This window comes from Canis aureus, chromosome 10 (genome assembly GCF_053574225.1).
Source record: "Canis aureus isolate CA01 chromosome 10, VMU_Caureus_v.1.0, whole genome shotgun sequence".
In the NCBI taxonomy this organism is placed as follows: Eukaryota; Metazoa; Chordata; class Mammalia; order Carnivora; family Canidae; genus Canis; species Canis aureus.
The window spans coordinates 21,596,486-21,612,884 of record NC_135620.1 but is presented as its reverse complement, the minus strand read 5'-3'; the positions used below and the strand labels follow the sequence as shown (position 1 = coordinate 21,612,884).

The following is a 16,399-nucleotide window of genomic DNA, read 5'->3' as shown; positions in this document are numbered from 1 at the left end:
TCTCCCTCTCTCAAATAAAAATAGATGAATAAATCTTTTTTTAAAAATCACGATATCACAAGGTCAGTCTAACAGGAATCTCCTTACATTTGATGTCTTCTCATAGTAATTTTTAACCATTGAGACCTCCATTCTTTTCATCTGCTGTAAATCCCTAGCTGTATTTGCTGTATTTGGATTTGAGCCCAATTTCTCTCCCCTATTATAATACCCTATTATAGTGTCTTTTTAAAAAAAGTATGGTTGACATGCAATCTTACATTAGTTTCAGCTATAACAACATAATGAATGAACTCTATTGCAAAATTTTGAATAAAATCTTACTGTATAATTTCTTCTTTAACTGTATGGATGTATATTTCCTTTCTTATTGGGTAATGTGCCTAGGATATTTCCAAACTGTTTTCTAAAGTGGTATTACCATTTTACATTTCCACCAACAATATTTGAGACTTGTAGTTTCTCTACATCAACATTTCATCTGCATTTAGTTTGGTCAATCTTTTAATGTGAACCTTTAGTTAAATTAATCTTAACCTTTAGTATGGTCAGTCTTTTAACTTTAACCTCTCCAATTAGTATAAAGTGATATTTTACCGTGGTTTTAATTTGCATTTCCCTAATGACCAATAATGTTGATCACATTTTTATGTGCTTATTTGTCATCTATATATTTACTTTGGTGACATACCTGTTCATATCTTTTGCACATTAAAAAAATGATTTTCTTATTTGTAGAATTTGAAGTGTTCCTTATATATTCTTGATGTAAATCCTTTATCTGATATATGCTTTGAAAGATATTCTCCCAGTCCATACCTTGTCTTTTTATCCATTCCACTTTTTTTTAAAGATTTTATTTTTAAAGATTTTATTTATTTGTTTGTTTGAGAGAGAGACAGAGATAGTGACAGAGATAGCAAGAGAGAGAGGACAAGCAGGGAGGAGAGGGAGAAGCAGGCTCCCCACTGATCAGGGAGCCTGATGCAGAGCTCGATCTCAAGACCTTGGGATCATGATCTGAGCCAAAGGCAGATATGTAACCAACTGAGCCACCCAGGTGCCCCTCCACTATCTTTTTTTTTTTTAAATGAAAAAGCAGACTTTTTGTGTTTTTTACATATCATAAGATTCACCCATTTCAAGTTTACAGTTCTGTGATTCTTAGTATATTTATGGCGTAGTGCAACAATTACATATGTCAGTTTTAGAACACTTCAAATCCTTCACACTTATTTACAGTTAAGCCCTGTTCTCATGCTCAGTATTTAGGCAAATACTAATCTACTTTCTGTGTCTAGAGTAAACTTTCCTGGACATTTGTTATAAATGGAATCATATAAGATGTAGTTTCTTGCAAAAGAGCGTCCCTTAAGGAACATAATTTTTAACTTTGATGAAGTCCAACTTGTCAATTTTTTCGTTTATTTTTTTTTTTTATGAGTATGCCTTTGTTGTCATATCTAAGAAATCTTTGCCTAAACCAGTGTCACAGAGATTTTTTCCTAGGTTTTCTTCTGGAAGTTTTAAAGTTTTACACTAATGCCTTTGAGTTAATTTTTTGCTTATGGTGTGAGGTACAGATTCAAGTTTGTTTATGTATTTGCATACAGACATTCAATTATTCTAACAACATTTGTTGAGTATTCTTTTTCCACTATATTGCCTTTCCACATTTGTTGAAAAATGGTTATCCATGGATTTGTATGAGTTTGTATGAGATTATACTGTTGTCTATCTTTGTGTAAGTCCCACAGAGCATTGGATAATGAGGTACTATAATAATTCTTGAAATTAATGTTAGCCTCTAACTTTGTTCTTCTTTTTCAATTGTTTTGGTTACTTTAGGTCCTTTGCTTGTCTATATGAATTTTAGAATCAGCTTGTTGATTTCTACCAAAACAAAAAAAAATCCTGTGGAATTCTGATTAGAATTGCCTTGAATCTACAGATTAATTTGGGGATAATTGATATCATGGCAATATTGAATCTTCCAACTCAAGAACAATGTATAGCCATCCATTTTTTAGGACTTCTTTAATTAATTTCTCTCCAAATTATTCTGTAATTTTTACTGTTTTGGTCTTTATTCCTACTTGATGTCATTATTTCCTACCCGATGACAGTATTTTATATTTTTGATACTATTATAAATGGTATTCTTTTTCAATATCTGACTATTAATTCCTAGCATATAGAAATACTTTGTGTGTGTATGTACTGATCATTATTATTAGTCTGTTTGGGTCGCGATAATAAGATACCATAGACTGGGCGGCTTAAACAACAGAAATTTATTTTGTCACAATCCTGGAGTCTGGAAAGTCCAAGACCAAGATGTTAACTTATAACTTATGCAAGTCCTGGAAAGGCTTTCTTCTGACTTGTAGATGTTCATCTTCTTGCTATGATTTCACATGGCCTTTCTCTCTGTGTGTGAAGTTTAAAAGAGCTCTTATATCTCTTCCTCCTCTTAAAAGGGCACCAGCACTCTCAGATTAGGACTTTGCCCTTCTTAATTCAATTAACCTTTATCACCTTCTCACAGAGCCTATCTCTAAAATCAGTTTCATTGGGAATTAGGGATTCAACATATGAGTTTTGTGGGGACAGAAACATTCCACTCATAACAAGTGTACTGCAAAGTTGCTAAACTTAATTATTATTTCTAGTAGTTCTCACCCCTACAAGTTTCCATGATGCCATAGGCAATTATGTTGTCTGTGGGGGAAAAAAGGATTTTTTAAATTATTTATTTATTTATTTATTATTTATTTATTATAGTCACACAGAGAGAGAGAGAGAGAGGCAGAGACATAGGCAGAGGGAGAAGCAGGCTCCATGCACCGGGAGCCGGACGTGGGATTTGATACCGGGTCTCCAGGATCGCGCCCTGGGCCAAAGGCAGGCGCTAAACTGCTGCGCCACCCAGGGATCCCCGAAAAAAGGATTTTTTAAAAGATTTTATTTATTTAATTATTTTAGAGAAATGGAGACAAAGAGTAGGGAGAGGTGCAGTGGGAAAGGGAGAGAATCTCAAGCAGACTCTGTGATCAGCGTGGAGCCCAGCACAGGGCTCAATCTCACCACTCTGTGATCATGGCTTCAGCCAAGATCAAGAGTTGGACCCTTAACCACTTGAGCCACCCAGGCACCCCTACCTCTGCCTTTTAATCTGGATGCTTTTTTTTTTTTCTTGCCTAATTTCACTGACTAGGTTTTCCTGTCCAATGCTGGGAGATAGTGGGGAGAGCAGAAACCCTTGTCTTGTTTCTATGCTTTAGTGGGGAGCATTCAGTAGTTCACCATTAAATATGATCTTAGCTATAAGGTTTTCTTAGGATGAGGAGGTTCCCATCTATTCCTATTACGCTTAAAAGTTTTTATCAGGAATGGATGTTGGATTTTTGCTGAATGCACTTTTTGTAACTATTGAGGTGGTAATAGGATTTTTCTTTTCTTTAAAAAAAAAAAAGATTTTATTTATTTATTCATGAGAGACACACAGAGAGAAAGAAGCAGAGACACAGGCAAAGAGAACCAGGCTCCATGCAGGGAGCCCGAAATGGGACTCAATCCTGGGTCTCCAGGATCACACCCTGGACTAACGGCAGTGCTAAACTGCTAAGCCACCCGGGCTGCCCAGGATTTTTCTTTTTTAGTTTGTTAATATGGCGAATTGATGATGATTATGAATTGAATATAATATGCTGATTTATGTTCTAATGTTAAATCAACTCTGCATCCCAGGATAAATCCCACTTAGTTAAGGTGTATTTTTCTTTTTATGTATTGATGTATTTGATTTGCTAAAAATATTTTAGAATTTTTCCATCAGTGTTCATGAGAGTCTGTAGTTCTATCTATCTATCTATCTATCTATCTATCTATCTATCTAATATTTAACATGCTGAGTTTAGCATGAGAGTAATGCTAGCCTCATAGAACAAGTTGGGAAGTACTCCTTCATCTTCAATTTTCTGGAAAAGAATTAGTATTATTTCTGCCTTAAATGTTTAGTGAAGCCATCTAGGCCTGGAGTTCTCTCTTTTGGAAGGAAGTAAGCTGCAGTTAAAAATCTCTTTAGGGCTATTCAGCTTACCTATTTCTTCTTGAGTGAGCTTTGTTAGTTTGTGTATTTCAAGAAAGTTGTCCGTTTTCTATTAGTTGTCAAATTTATTGCCAAATGTTGTTTATATTATTCCCTGATTATACTTTTAATATGTTGGTATCTGTAGTGATATAGCCTTTCTCATTCCTGATATTGGTAATTTGTGTCTTCTTTTTTCTTTCCACATTAATCTGGCTAGAAGTTTGTTTTCATTGATTTTTATCTATTGTTTTTCTTTTCTTTTTTTTTTTTTTAAGATTTTGCTTATTTAGTTATTTAGAGAGAGCATGAGCAGGGAGAGCGGCTGAGGGAGAGAGAAAGAGAGCATCTCAAACTGACTCCATGCTGAGTGCAGAGCCCAATGTGGGGCTTGATCTCATGACCCTGCAATCATGACTTGAGCTGAAATCAAGAGTCAGATGCTTAACCAGGTGCCCCGCTTTATTGTTTTTCTATTTTATATTTCATTGATTTTTGCTTTCATATTATTTTCTTTTGTCTGCTTATTTTGGGTTTAAATTTGGTTTTGTTACTTTTACTTTCTTAATGTGGAAGCTGAGTTCTTTTCTACGGTAGATACTTAATGTTACTTATTCTCTTCAACTACTGCTTTAGCAGCATCCCAAAAGTTTTTATATGCTGTAGTTTCATTTTCATGCAGTTTAAATACTTTCCACTTGCCATATCTGTTTATTCTTGGATCCATGGCCTTTGGAAGTATGCTATTTTTTGTCTACATATTTGGAAAATTTTCAGAGATCTTTCAGTTACTAATTGCTAAATTTAATCCCATTGCAGTCTAAGACCATTCTTTGTATGCTTTGTATGTATGCCTTTATTGAGATATGTTTTATAATCTATTTGGTTTATTTTGGTATATGCTCTACAACACTTGAGAATAATGCATATTCTTTTTTTAGTAGAATGATCTACAGTATCAGTTGCATCAGGTTGAGTGGTAGTACTGTTCAAATCAATTGTACCTTTGCTGATTTTTTGCCTATTTATTCTATCAATTATTAAGAGGTATTAAAATATTAGACTATGATGGTGGATTTGTCTATTTTTCCTTTTATTTCTACCCTTTTTGTTTTATATATTTTGAGGCTGTATTACTAGGTATGTAAACAATTAAAATTGCTTATGGTTGTTAGGTTTTCTTGATTAATTCACCCTTTTATCATTATGAAGGATCTTCTTTATTCCTGGTAATATTCTTTGCATATAAATCTACTTTTTCTGATATTAATATAGCTATTATATCTAGCTTTCTTTTGACTGTCGTTAACATGGTATATATATATATATATATATATATATATATATATATATATATTTGTATACGTTTACTTTTCCTTAAAAAATGTTTTTTTAATTTTTAAATAAGTTTCAGGTTTGCAGCAAAATTGAGAGACATGCAGAGATTTCTTATATATCACTGCTTCAATACATACATAGCCACCACCATTATCAACCATGTACCAAGTGACATTTTTTTTAATCCAAGGATGAATCTACATTGGCATATTATAATCACCCACAGTCCATAGTTTAACTTAGGTTCCACTCTTGGTGTTGTGCATTCTATGAGTTTGAATAAAGGTTTACTATTGTCAGTATTTTAGATATTGGCCATTCTAATAGGTGTGTGGTAGTATCTAATTGCTGTTTTAATTAGCGTCTCCCTGATGAGGAAATATGATATGGAACATCCTTTAATATGCTTACTTGCCATCTGTACATCTTTGGTAGATTCTCCCAAGAAAACTCTGGTTCTGTTCAGAAGAACAGAAATGATGCTGGGCAGGAAAATAGCAGATGCCCACCACAGAAAATGATATAAATTTTATAGTAGAAGTTGTTTCTATATAGGCTTTACTTACAATGGGAAGAGCCCTTGGTAAATACATATGTCTATTTCTGAGTTCTAAGAAACTAGATATGTCACTTTTGGAAAATACACTATTTCTTTATTCTAGAGTCTTTCTGTTTAATGGGCAGTTTTCAAAATTAATTGAGTTGGGGGCAGCCTTGGTGGCACAGCGGTTTAGCGCCGCCTGCAGCCCGGGGTATCGAGTCCCACATCGAGTTCCCTGCGTGGAGCCTGCTTCTCCCTCTGCCTGTGTCTCTGCCTCTCTCTCTCTCTGTGTCTCTATGAGTAAATAAATAAAAACCTTTTTAAAAAAATTCATTGAGTTGGGAAATCAAGGAATCTAGTATTTGGCTCAGAATTAAAATAAATTTGTGTGTTAATTCAGTAAATCATGTAAATTTGCTCTCTTGCACTTTGGAGTGCTTGAATCTCAACTCTATCATTACTTTCTCTGTGTCCTTTGATAAGGTATGTAAATTCTCTGAACCTACATTTCCTCATTTTACAAGTGAGGATGATATAATCTGCTGTTTCTGGTTCTTGTGAGTATTAAATAAGCAAATGCTTAAAAACCAATTCATGAATGTCTAGAGTGGAGTAAGCATTTCACAAATGCTTCCTATCATTAATTTGTATGAAATATGGATGTTGAAACGATTTGCTTTGAAATAAAACAATGTATACCTATAGTACCTAAAAGAATTATGCACTATCTGCTTTTTTTTCTTTTTTTAGTTTCCTTCAAATACATCAGAAATGTGTTGTATTATTAGAGCAACACCAGGAACTAGACAAGTGAAAAGTAAAGATGTTATTGTAAAGAAGAAGAAATATTCTCCACCTAAAGATATTCCCCAAGGTACTATTGTGTGAATGATATAAAACATTTTTTCATTGTAAATTCTTTATGCACACAGGAATTACACTTATAAACTGTATTCTAAAAGTTCTTGTACAAAGTGAAAATGGTAAAATTACAAAAAGTTTGGTGAGATTTTAGAACTTGAGTAAAATATTTTTTTGAATGTCAGATATTTAATCTTGAAAAATTAGCTTATGCCATTGATTGAAATGGATTTATCTAGGATTACTTTTTCTTACAACTGTTTGAAATTTAGTGTTGTTGGGTCTCACTTTTAGTGAAAAGTGAAAATACTTTGTGAAAATTCTTTGTGAAAATACTTTTCAAATATTTTTGTGTTCACTTATCATTGGTTGAGAACTTCCTCTGTAAAAGGTACTGAGAGCTAAATATCTTATTATATCTCATTTATTTCTTACTATGGCTTTATAATAGTCAGATGTGTACTATTACCCTCATTTTATATGTGAAGAATCCGTGGCTTAAAGTGGTATGCAATTTGTCTAAGATCATACTGCTGGTAGTTGCAAGGAATTCAATCTTTCAAGGCTTTTAAACTCCAAGTTTATATTTTTCTGTTCTCCTAACTGTATATCAGACAGGATGTCTGATTAGTCATTGGAGCCTGGGAACTTTTATGAGTAAGAAAGCAGTTAAACAATAGAAATTTAATGGATTATGTACAACTTCAGTCCAACTAAACTGTCTTTTGCTCCTTGTCCCCATTTCTGCCACAGAGCCTTCCCTCAGCATTCCTTAAGTTCACAGAGGTCTTCTCTTTTTCCCTAAGTTCCTTGAATACTTTATTCAGTGCTACTCATTTGAGACTTACTAACATATTACCACGTCACATAGTTCACAATGCTAATTTTCCTATTCTTCAGGTTAGGAAATTTTCAAAGACAGAAACCACATAATAGATTTTGTTTTAATCTGTGTCTCTGATGACATTAGAATGATGATAAGGAATAGTAGATGCCATGTCAGTTAGGGTTTTCCCAAAGAAGCAGAAGATTAGAATATATCTGCACATATATATATATATATATATATATATATATATATTCATATATATACACATATACATATGTGTTATTTTAAGGAATTGACTTAGGCAGTTGTAGAGTCTGGCTGAAAACTGTAGGGTGGGTTAGAAAGTCTTGAGTAGGAGCTGATGATGCAGTCCTTAGGAATTTCTTTTTTCTCAGAGAAACCTCAGTTTTGCTCTTAAGGCCTTTTAACTGATTGGATGAGGTCTACCTAATTTCCTTTACTTAAAGTCCATTATTATAGATGTTAACCTTATCTACAAATTACCCTCACAGCAACACCAAAATTAATATTTAATTTAATTGGTTAATATAGCCTAACCAAGTTGACACATACAATTAACTATCACAGTCTACTTCATGTCAACTTTGTAATCATATACCTCTCCTTAAACCATATTTAATCTGTAATAAAGTAACAAAGTCATACTTCTCCCTAACATAATGCAGTTGTCCTACAAACAACCCAAAATGTGTCAATTCCTTTCCTAGAAGAGGATGCAAAATCCTTGGGTAGTGTTTACTCCTCTTCTTGATATCCTGTAACTCAAGTACTATAACATAGAGTTAACTTTTAATACATTTTATGTTAGACGATATAGGAATAAGATAGGGAAGAAAACAAAGATATTTTCTTAAACAACTTAGGTGGACATAACTGTTATTTATAATTCTTCCTCCACTAGCATTTCACATTTCCTCTTCCCTCAGCAAGCACCTCAGCTGGTCATAGTTCTTAAAGTAGTGGGGTAATATAAAACTCATTTAGTAGGGTCTGGGCCATTAGTCCTGCTTGGATAAAGTTGTTGTAATTTTCCATTGACCTTAATCACAGGGCATGGTAAGAGATGCCTTAAAGAATCTCCTGTATTCCAGACTTACTCTTCCTTGCCTCCATTGTGGAGGAAATTTCACTTTAGTGGTCAGGATCATTCACCCTGGCTAGCACAGTAATTCCCTTCTTTGCTTGTTGATTCAGAGGCCAAAGGAGCCCAAAGCAGCCAGATGGCAATCTTAGCTTCCAGTTTAATGGAATCATTGTTGTGTCTCGTGGTGAAAGCATCCCTCCCTTTGGAACTAAGACCTCTAGGCCAGCAGAGCATGGTCTGTCATGGGAGCAGGAAGCAGAAAATTTTGCTAGTGGGCTCTAAGGGTAATATTGAGTGATCTCACTTCTACCTCCATTTCTTGGTTCCTGGACCTATGAATCCTGGCTGTGGGAGAAATAGCACCATATATTAGATGCTGATTCAGAGCATATACAACATTCTGGAAAATCTTGTCTCAGCCCTGCAAAATATTGCTGCCTAAAGGTTACTTCAACTGAGTCTTCAAAAGGCCATTCCAGGGATCCCTGGGTGGCGCAGTGGTTTGGTGCCTGCCTTTGGCCCAGGGCGCGATCCTGGAAACCCGGGATCAAATCCTACATTGGGCTCCCGGTGCATGGAGCCTGCTTCTCCCTCTGCCTGTGTCTCTGCCTCTCTCTCTCTCTCTGTGACTATCATAAATAAATAAAAATTTAAAAAAAAATTCAAAAGGCCATTCCACTAGTCTGTCAAGCCAACTGCTTCAAGATGGTGGGGGACATGGAAAGACCAGTAAATTCCATGAGCTTGGGCCTTTTGCCATACTTCTTGTGCTGTGAAGTGAGTTCTTTGATCAAAACAATGCTATGTGGGGTACCATGATGGTGGATAAAGTATTTTTTCAGTCCTTGGATGGTTGTTTTGGCAGTAGCATTGCATGCAGGACAGGCAAATTCATATCCAGAATAAGTGTCTATTCCAGTAAGAATAAAATGCTGTGCCTTCAGTAATGGAAATGGTTCAAGGTAATCAACCTGCCACCCAGTAGCTGGTTGATCACTGCAGTGAATGGTGCCATGGTGCCATACTGTGGATTCATTGTTAATCTCTGCTGCTAACAATTGAATATTCATCAGTGGCTATAGCCAAGTTAATATCAGTGAGTTTCTGGGCCCATGAATAACCACCATCCCTGCCACCATGGCCACTTTGTTTTTTAGTTTATTGGGTGATGACGGAGGTGGCTAGAGAAAGAGGCTGACTGGTATCCACAGAGTGGTTCATCTTATGATTCTTAAAGTCTTTGTCTGCTGAGATCACCCTTTGGTAGTATTCATAGGGGACACATATACCTACCTTCATGTTTTTGCCCATTAAGAGAGGTCTATCCACATACTTCTCTAAATTTCCTTGTCATCAGTTTTCCAAGCATGTCCCTTTTAGGTCCCTAACTATCCCGCCAAACTATTGGCCATAATCTGTGAATCAGTATATAACCATATATCTGGCTATTTCTCCTTCCAACAGAGTGAATAGTGAGATGTATTTCTTGAAGTTCTACCCACTGGAAAGATTTACCTTCACCAATTTCCTTCAGGGATGTCCCAGAAAGGAACTATAGGTCCTATAGATGACCCTTTTAGGTGTTGTCTGCATATCATGCAGAACCATCTGTAACCAAGTCTGAGGGTTTTTTCTCTCAATCAGCGGGTTGTGGAGAACTCCCCATGATGCCAAAAGTGCAGGCCGGGAGACAGAAGATAGCATAACAGCAGTGGCAACCATGGGCATTTGGGCCATTTCCTCATCTAACTTACTTGTGCCTTTGGGGCTTGAGCTCAATTTCATATATATACCATTTCTATTTGACAATGCAGTGCTGTTCTGCACAGCCAGCTTTGTGGCTCGATATATCAGACTATGTATAATTCATGGTGGCCAGCTCAGCTCTCATTTTAACTTGGCATCCCATGGTTAAGTATTCAGGCTCTACTAAGGCCCAGTAGCAGACCAAAAGCTGTTTTGTAAAAAGGAAAGTAGTTATTAACAGAAAATGCTAGAGATTTTCTCCAAAATCTTAAGGACTTGTGCTGTGATTCACCTACAATATCCAAACATGTTTCACTAACCCTTCAGGCACCATTGGATTTGCCTGATATTATGGTACAAGTGGCAGAGCATCTTGCATAGTAGCCTGGATCTATTGTAAAACCTTCTTTTATTCTGAGGCTCCCTCAAAACCAGTAGCTTTCAGGCTCTTAGTAAATGGGTTGGAGTAGTACACTTAAATGAGAAATATGTTGACTCTAAAAGCTAAAAAGGCTTACTAGGCATTGTGCCTCTTTTTTTTTTTTTTTTTTTTTTTTTTGGTTGTAGGAGGACCCAGATTCAACAACTTATTCTTTACCTTAGGAAGTTTATCTCTCATATCACTGGGCCCCTAGACATTTAACTGAGGTGGAAAGAGACCCAGCTATTCCATTTCCCTAGGCCAAGGAGACCCAGCAATTCACTCCCAAGAGTACATCCAACTGAAATATGTACATATGTTCATCAAAAGATGTTTGCTAGAATGTTCATAGCAGGGTTTAGATAATAGCCCTAAACAAGAAATAATCCAAATGCCCATCAGCAGTTGAATGGATTAATAAACTGTGGTACCTTCATTTGTTGGGAGTGCTATACAGCAGTGAGAATAAAAAATATGCAGTTACATGCAACAGTATTGATAAATCTCACATAAGGAGTCAGACACAGTAGAGTACATTTAGCATTACTTATGTTTAGTACAAAGCTAGGCAAAACTAAACTATGATGAAAATCACCATTGTGGGCTATTAACTAGAAAGCGTTATGAAAGGAAGTTCTAGGGTATCATTAGTGTTCTGTTTCATTATCTGAATGCTGGTTACATGGGTATAGTAAGTCTGTGAAAACCCATCAAGCTTTACAGTACATATATGCATACTTTCTTCGTAAATGCTATACTTCAATAAAAAGTTAAAAATAAAAATAGAGAAACTTCTCTTAATTTGATCTTTTTGGCCAGCCATATTAATTTATGACATGAGGTAATGTCACAATTCTGGGTGTAAGAATGCAACAAATCAAAACTAAAATGAGTCTGGAAAGTTTTCCTGAAAGTTTAGACTGAAATTTTTAGTTTAATTCGGAGACCCCTCTGAAGAATGTTGAACCAATTATGCCACCTCCTGGCTTCTTTCAAGACTCTCACCTCATTTGGCAGCCTCTTCATTTAAGTAATTCCCTTTCAACTTCTGGCCACTTGTCTCTGCCTTTCCTTTAGTAAAAATAGCAAAGCCCCAAGCTAACTAGTGATCCTGTTATTTTAAACATGTAACAGCCTATTTTTAGTCCTGGCATTTAACATTTAGCTAGTTTGGCAGTTATCTAATCAGGACTGCAGGATGAAGCTCCCTTTTGATGACCTAGGACCCCTGTTCATTATGATGCTTGTTTATTAATAATGCTGATTTGAGAAAAAATGTGGTAAAAATGAACTACTAGAAGAGTCCAAAAGAGATGTGGTATGGGTAAGTAGAAGTTTGAGAACAGTGACAGCCCAACGAAAGAGGCCTTAGAAAACATCCAGTCCACAGTTTCTCAATGTGTGGTCCTCTGACCACCTACACCAGAATTATTGTAGACCTGACAAATTACATTCCCTAGAGCTATGGCACAGGGATCTGCAATTTGAAGAACTCTCACAGTGATTCCAATAAGCACTAAAATTTCAAAGCCATTTATTTTTTTAAAAAAGATTTTATTAATTTATTCATTCATGAGAGACGGAGAGAGAGAGAGAGACAGAGGCAGAGGCACAGGCAGAAGGAGAAGCAGGCTCCATGTGGGACTCGATCCCGAGTCTCCAGGACCATGCCCTGGGCCCAAGGCAGGCACTAAACTGCTGAGCCACCCAGGGATCTCATCAAAGCCATTCAATGAGCTAGTCTATTTTGTTCATTTTACATAATAAAAATGACCTAGCCAGATCAATAAATGACTCATCCGAATTAACACAACTTATTACTGGTAGAATCAGAATTAGAACTTAGCTTTCTTGGTTTGCAATATTTTGGCTGGGTAGTTGTCAAACAAGGCATGGGGAGTGGAGTAGGTAAGTCTGAGTTTCTCAGCTCATCCATACAGAGTAGTTTTGCTTCTCTTTGTTTTATACATTGAACTTCTGTATTCTATTTAAAGAGAGACTTTTTTTGTTTGTTTGTTTTTGGCTGAGAAGAAGCTTGGGAAATCATTTCTTTGTACTTCTTACAATTACAGCAAGAGATGTCTAATACATTATTACTTCTATTTGGCCAACAAGCTTGTATTACACACTGTGCTATTAGCTGCAGATAGGAGTACAGCCTCAGCCCTCCAGGGCTTACAGCCTAGTGATGAGACAGATCTCACAGTCTTCTGTCCAACATGATAAAACTGGAACAAGGCACTGCAGGAATCCAGGAGGGGATACTTTTAACTTTGCTTTGGAAGACTTCGAAACTAACAGTACCTTTTGGAAAATCAGACAAAACTTGAAGCTATCCTTATAATAAGGTTTTTTTATTTCTCTTTTATTTTGATCTTTAGAATGCATGATGAATAATGTGTTAAAAGTTCATATCTCAAGCTTGTAGTACAATAAGAGCCTTTAACTGGATACACATACATCTTTAGTGAGAAATTTGAGTTTTTAGATAATAAGATCAGGCAGAAATATGACAAATGAGATGGAAAAGGGTTTGAGTATCCTAGGAATGGTAGTAGAAATCACTTAAGAGTAAGACATCCCTAAGTTCAAAACCTAGCTCTGTCACATGAGTAAGTTTCTTAAATTCTCTGACCTTTAGCCTCCTATCTGTAAAATTGGCATAATAGTAGTACTTATCTCAGAGAGTTGTTGTAAGGATTAGAGGTAATCTATGTAAGGCATCTGAAATCTAATAGTCACTCATTATGCAAGAAGTATTACTTATTTCTGTAGACTAGGTTAATTCCTCAAGACTAAGTTTTTCTTTTTCTCTTTGGAAATTATTCTTTATTAAATTGGAAAAAGCCTTAAATATATGGTATGGTTGTTATATTTGATGATACATTTGGTTGTGCCATCATGTGTAAAGAATATAGCAGGTAATTGGGCAGCCCCGGTGGCTCAGCGGTTTAGCACTGCCTTCATTTAGCCCAGGGTCTGATCCTGGAGACCTGGGATCGAGTCCCACGTTGGACTCCCTGCATTGAGCCTGCTTCTCCCTCTGCTTGTGTCTCTGCCTCTCACGCTCTCTCGCTCTCTCTCTGTGTCTCATGAATAAATAAATAAAATCTTAAAAAAATGAAAGTAGTTATGCTTGGCTGGAGTGGAGATTGGACTCTGAGAATTGAGTCTTGAGTAGTTGTCAGAGGACAAACTGTGGAGAGCCTCCTATGTCACACTGACTTTTGACTTTTCTGGTCAAATTGATTTTTAATTAATTCATTCTGGTTAGAAGTTTTTCAATGACTTGAAAAGAAAGTGAGCTTAGAAATAGAAAGATTGGGTGGGAGCTTTACAAAAGTCCTGAAGAACAGAGTTGAGAGTATCTGAGTGTATCTCAAAGTGTAGTGCTCAAACCAGCTAGGTAATTTATAAATAATGCATTGGTTCAGTGATCTGATTCAGTACTTCTGAGGTTTGAGAAGCAGTTTAAACTAAAAATGTGTATTGGTATAATTGCCAGGGCTTAGTGACTGATTAGGTACTGGTCCAGGGTGGTGAGAGAAAAGGACAGTTAAAGGATGACTCCTATCTCTCCACTATTGTAAAGTTTCAGGAATGATATGTTCTAGGTGATGTCCATCCTTGGATAATGTGTGAAGCCTGAGTAGGGGTAGGTGAGACTAAGTAGTTGAGTGGGCCAATTACCAACTTGGGAAGTTACTACAAACTGGTATGGAGCAGATTACTGGGGCCAGTTTTCAAAGTTTTTAATAAATGAGCAGATACTGTCTGAGGTCAGTAAAGAAAACAATAGGGAAGAGTAGAGGGTAGAACAGGCAGTGCTTCCCAAATTTTAATGTGCTTGTGAATTGCTTGTAGACCTTGTTAAAGTGGAGATTTGATTCATTGGATCTAGAATGGAGAGACCAACATTCTACTTTTCTTTTAATTTCTTTTTTTTTAATTTACTCATGAGAGACACAGAGAGAGAGAGAGGCAGAGACACAGGCAGAGAGAGAAACGGGCTTCACGCAGGGAGCCCGATGTGGGACTTGATCCCGGGTCTCCAGGATCATGCCCTGGACTAAAGGCGGCACTAAACCACTGAGCCACCCCAGCTGCCCCAGATTCTACATTTCTAATGAATGTGATGATGAAATTATTGGTCCATGGACCACAGTTTGAACAGTTGAAGATAGAAGTCTCTGGTATTCAAACTTATCTGCATATCAGACTTTCCTGGATATTTGAGTCCTTTGTCAAGAGATTCTAATCTAATTGGTATGAAGTTTGACCTGTATGAAGGTACAATGAAGTTTTAGAATGATTGATAAAGGCCAGGGGCTGAAGTATGTCATAGTATGAAAGTGGCAGTGGGAATAGATAAAACTGGCTCCACTTGGAGTCTCCTGGAACCAAATGTTAGGGGCAAAGTCCTCAGAATCCTGTATTGGGAAGAACCTGGGTTTAGCTACAGCAAAGAGTAGGAGAATACAAAGGAAGGGTGGGTAGGAAAATGTGGGAGGCTTCTTCCTGAGTAGTGGCTGAGGATGAGAAGCACAACTGGGTTACATGGCTGGAGTTAGAGGCCTTGTTAAGGCCACTGACGGCCATCTTTGCTGGGCTTCCTATTGGAATGTTATTGAGTAGGTCTTTTTGTGTCTTCAAAGAGATATTCTCAGCATGTCCAGGAAGGAGTGAGCCAGCTATTCCCTTTTTAAAAATTATTTTTTAATGGCCTCTGGATTTCTAAGGCTTGACAGGATGAAACTAGATTGGCTGGGTGTCACGAGTTCTTGCCCCCAAGGATTGGTTATTAATAATTATTGGACACCTTCTTGTGATGTATCTGAAATAATCTATTGTTATATATTTTTCTCCAGATATTATAATAAAAACAAATGGCAGAATGTAGCAGCCATCTGAATTTTCACCACTTTGAAGATCTGCATGAATGTGAAGTCAAAGTCCATAAAACAGAATATCTGCCTAAAAGTAGAGTAATTCAAAGATCAAAATTCTCTTAATTATTTGTGATATATTCTGGTGATGGAATTCTACTGAGATTACTTTTAATCAGTAAAGAAACATTCTTCTGAATGCCTCTTCAATATATGTATTTGTACTGTAAAATAAGAACAAATAACTTGTATACTAAACAGATGATTTCAGCTATTTATAGAGAGCAAAATACCAGGTTACTATGTAACTTCCTTTGTATTTTTTTCCCCAAAGTTTGTCCTCTGTATGCAGTAAAAGTAGTAAAGTTTTTGAAGTACTAAAAATGAAAATGCTTATATTACGAGCTATTTTTAACAGAACTTAATTGAAACCACATGAGTGAGAGACCTAATTCCAGGTCTGGCTGAAAGAAACTCTATACTCAAGTTTGCTGAAGCAGGGAATGTGGAATATGGACAATCAATCATACACTAAGTTTTTGATATATCACCTCATCCTCAAACCTCCTTTAGCTAATACTG

At 36.3% G+C, this 16,399-nt stretch overlaps 1 protein-coding gene across 5 annotated transcripts in view; it reads left to right on the top strand.

Annotated features, from left to right (window-relative positions):
• The window catches only part of MEIKIN (meiotic kinetochore factor), a 77,502-nt gene extending 61,377 nt beyond the window's left edge, over window positions 1-16,125 (top strand). For 3 of the 5 annotated variants that reach the window (XR_013387622.1, XM_077911578.1, XM_077911577.1), the window contains 2 exons: window positions 6,720-6,843; window positions 15,800-16,125. Coding sequence is in view for 2 of the 5 variants with exons in the window: in XM_077911578.1 (XP_077767704.1) it covers window positions 6,720-6,843; window positions 15,800-15,831 (156 nt within the window). In the remaining 3 variants the exon portion in view is untranslated. Of the gene's footprint in view, window positions 1-6,719; window positions 6,844-15,799 lie in introns of those variants that run through there. The other 2 variants (XR_013387620.1, XR_013387621.1) reach the window with 2 other exon arrangements.
• The last annotated feature ends 274 nt before the right edge of the window (window positions 16,126-16,399 follow it).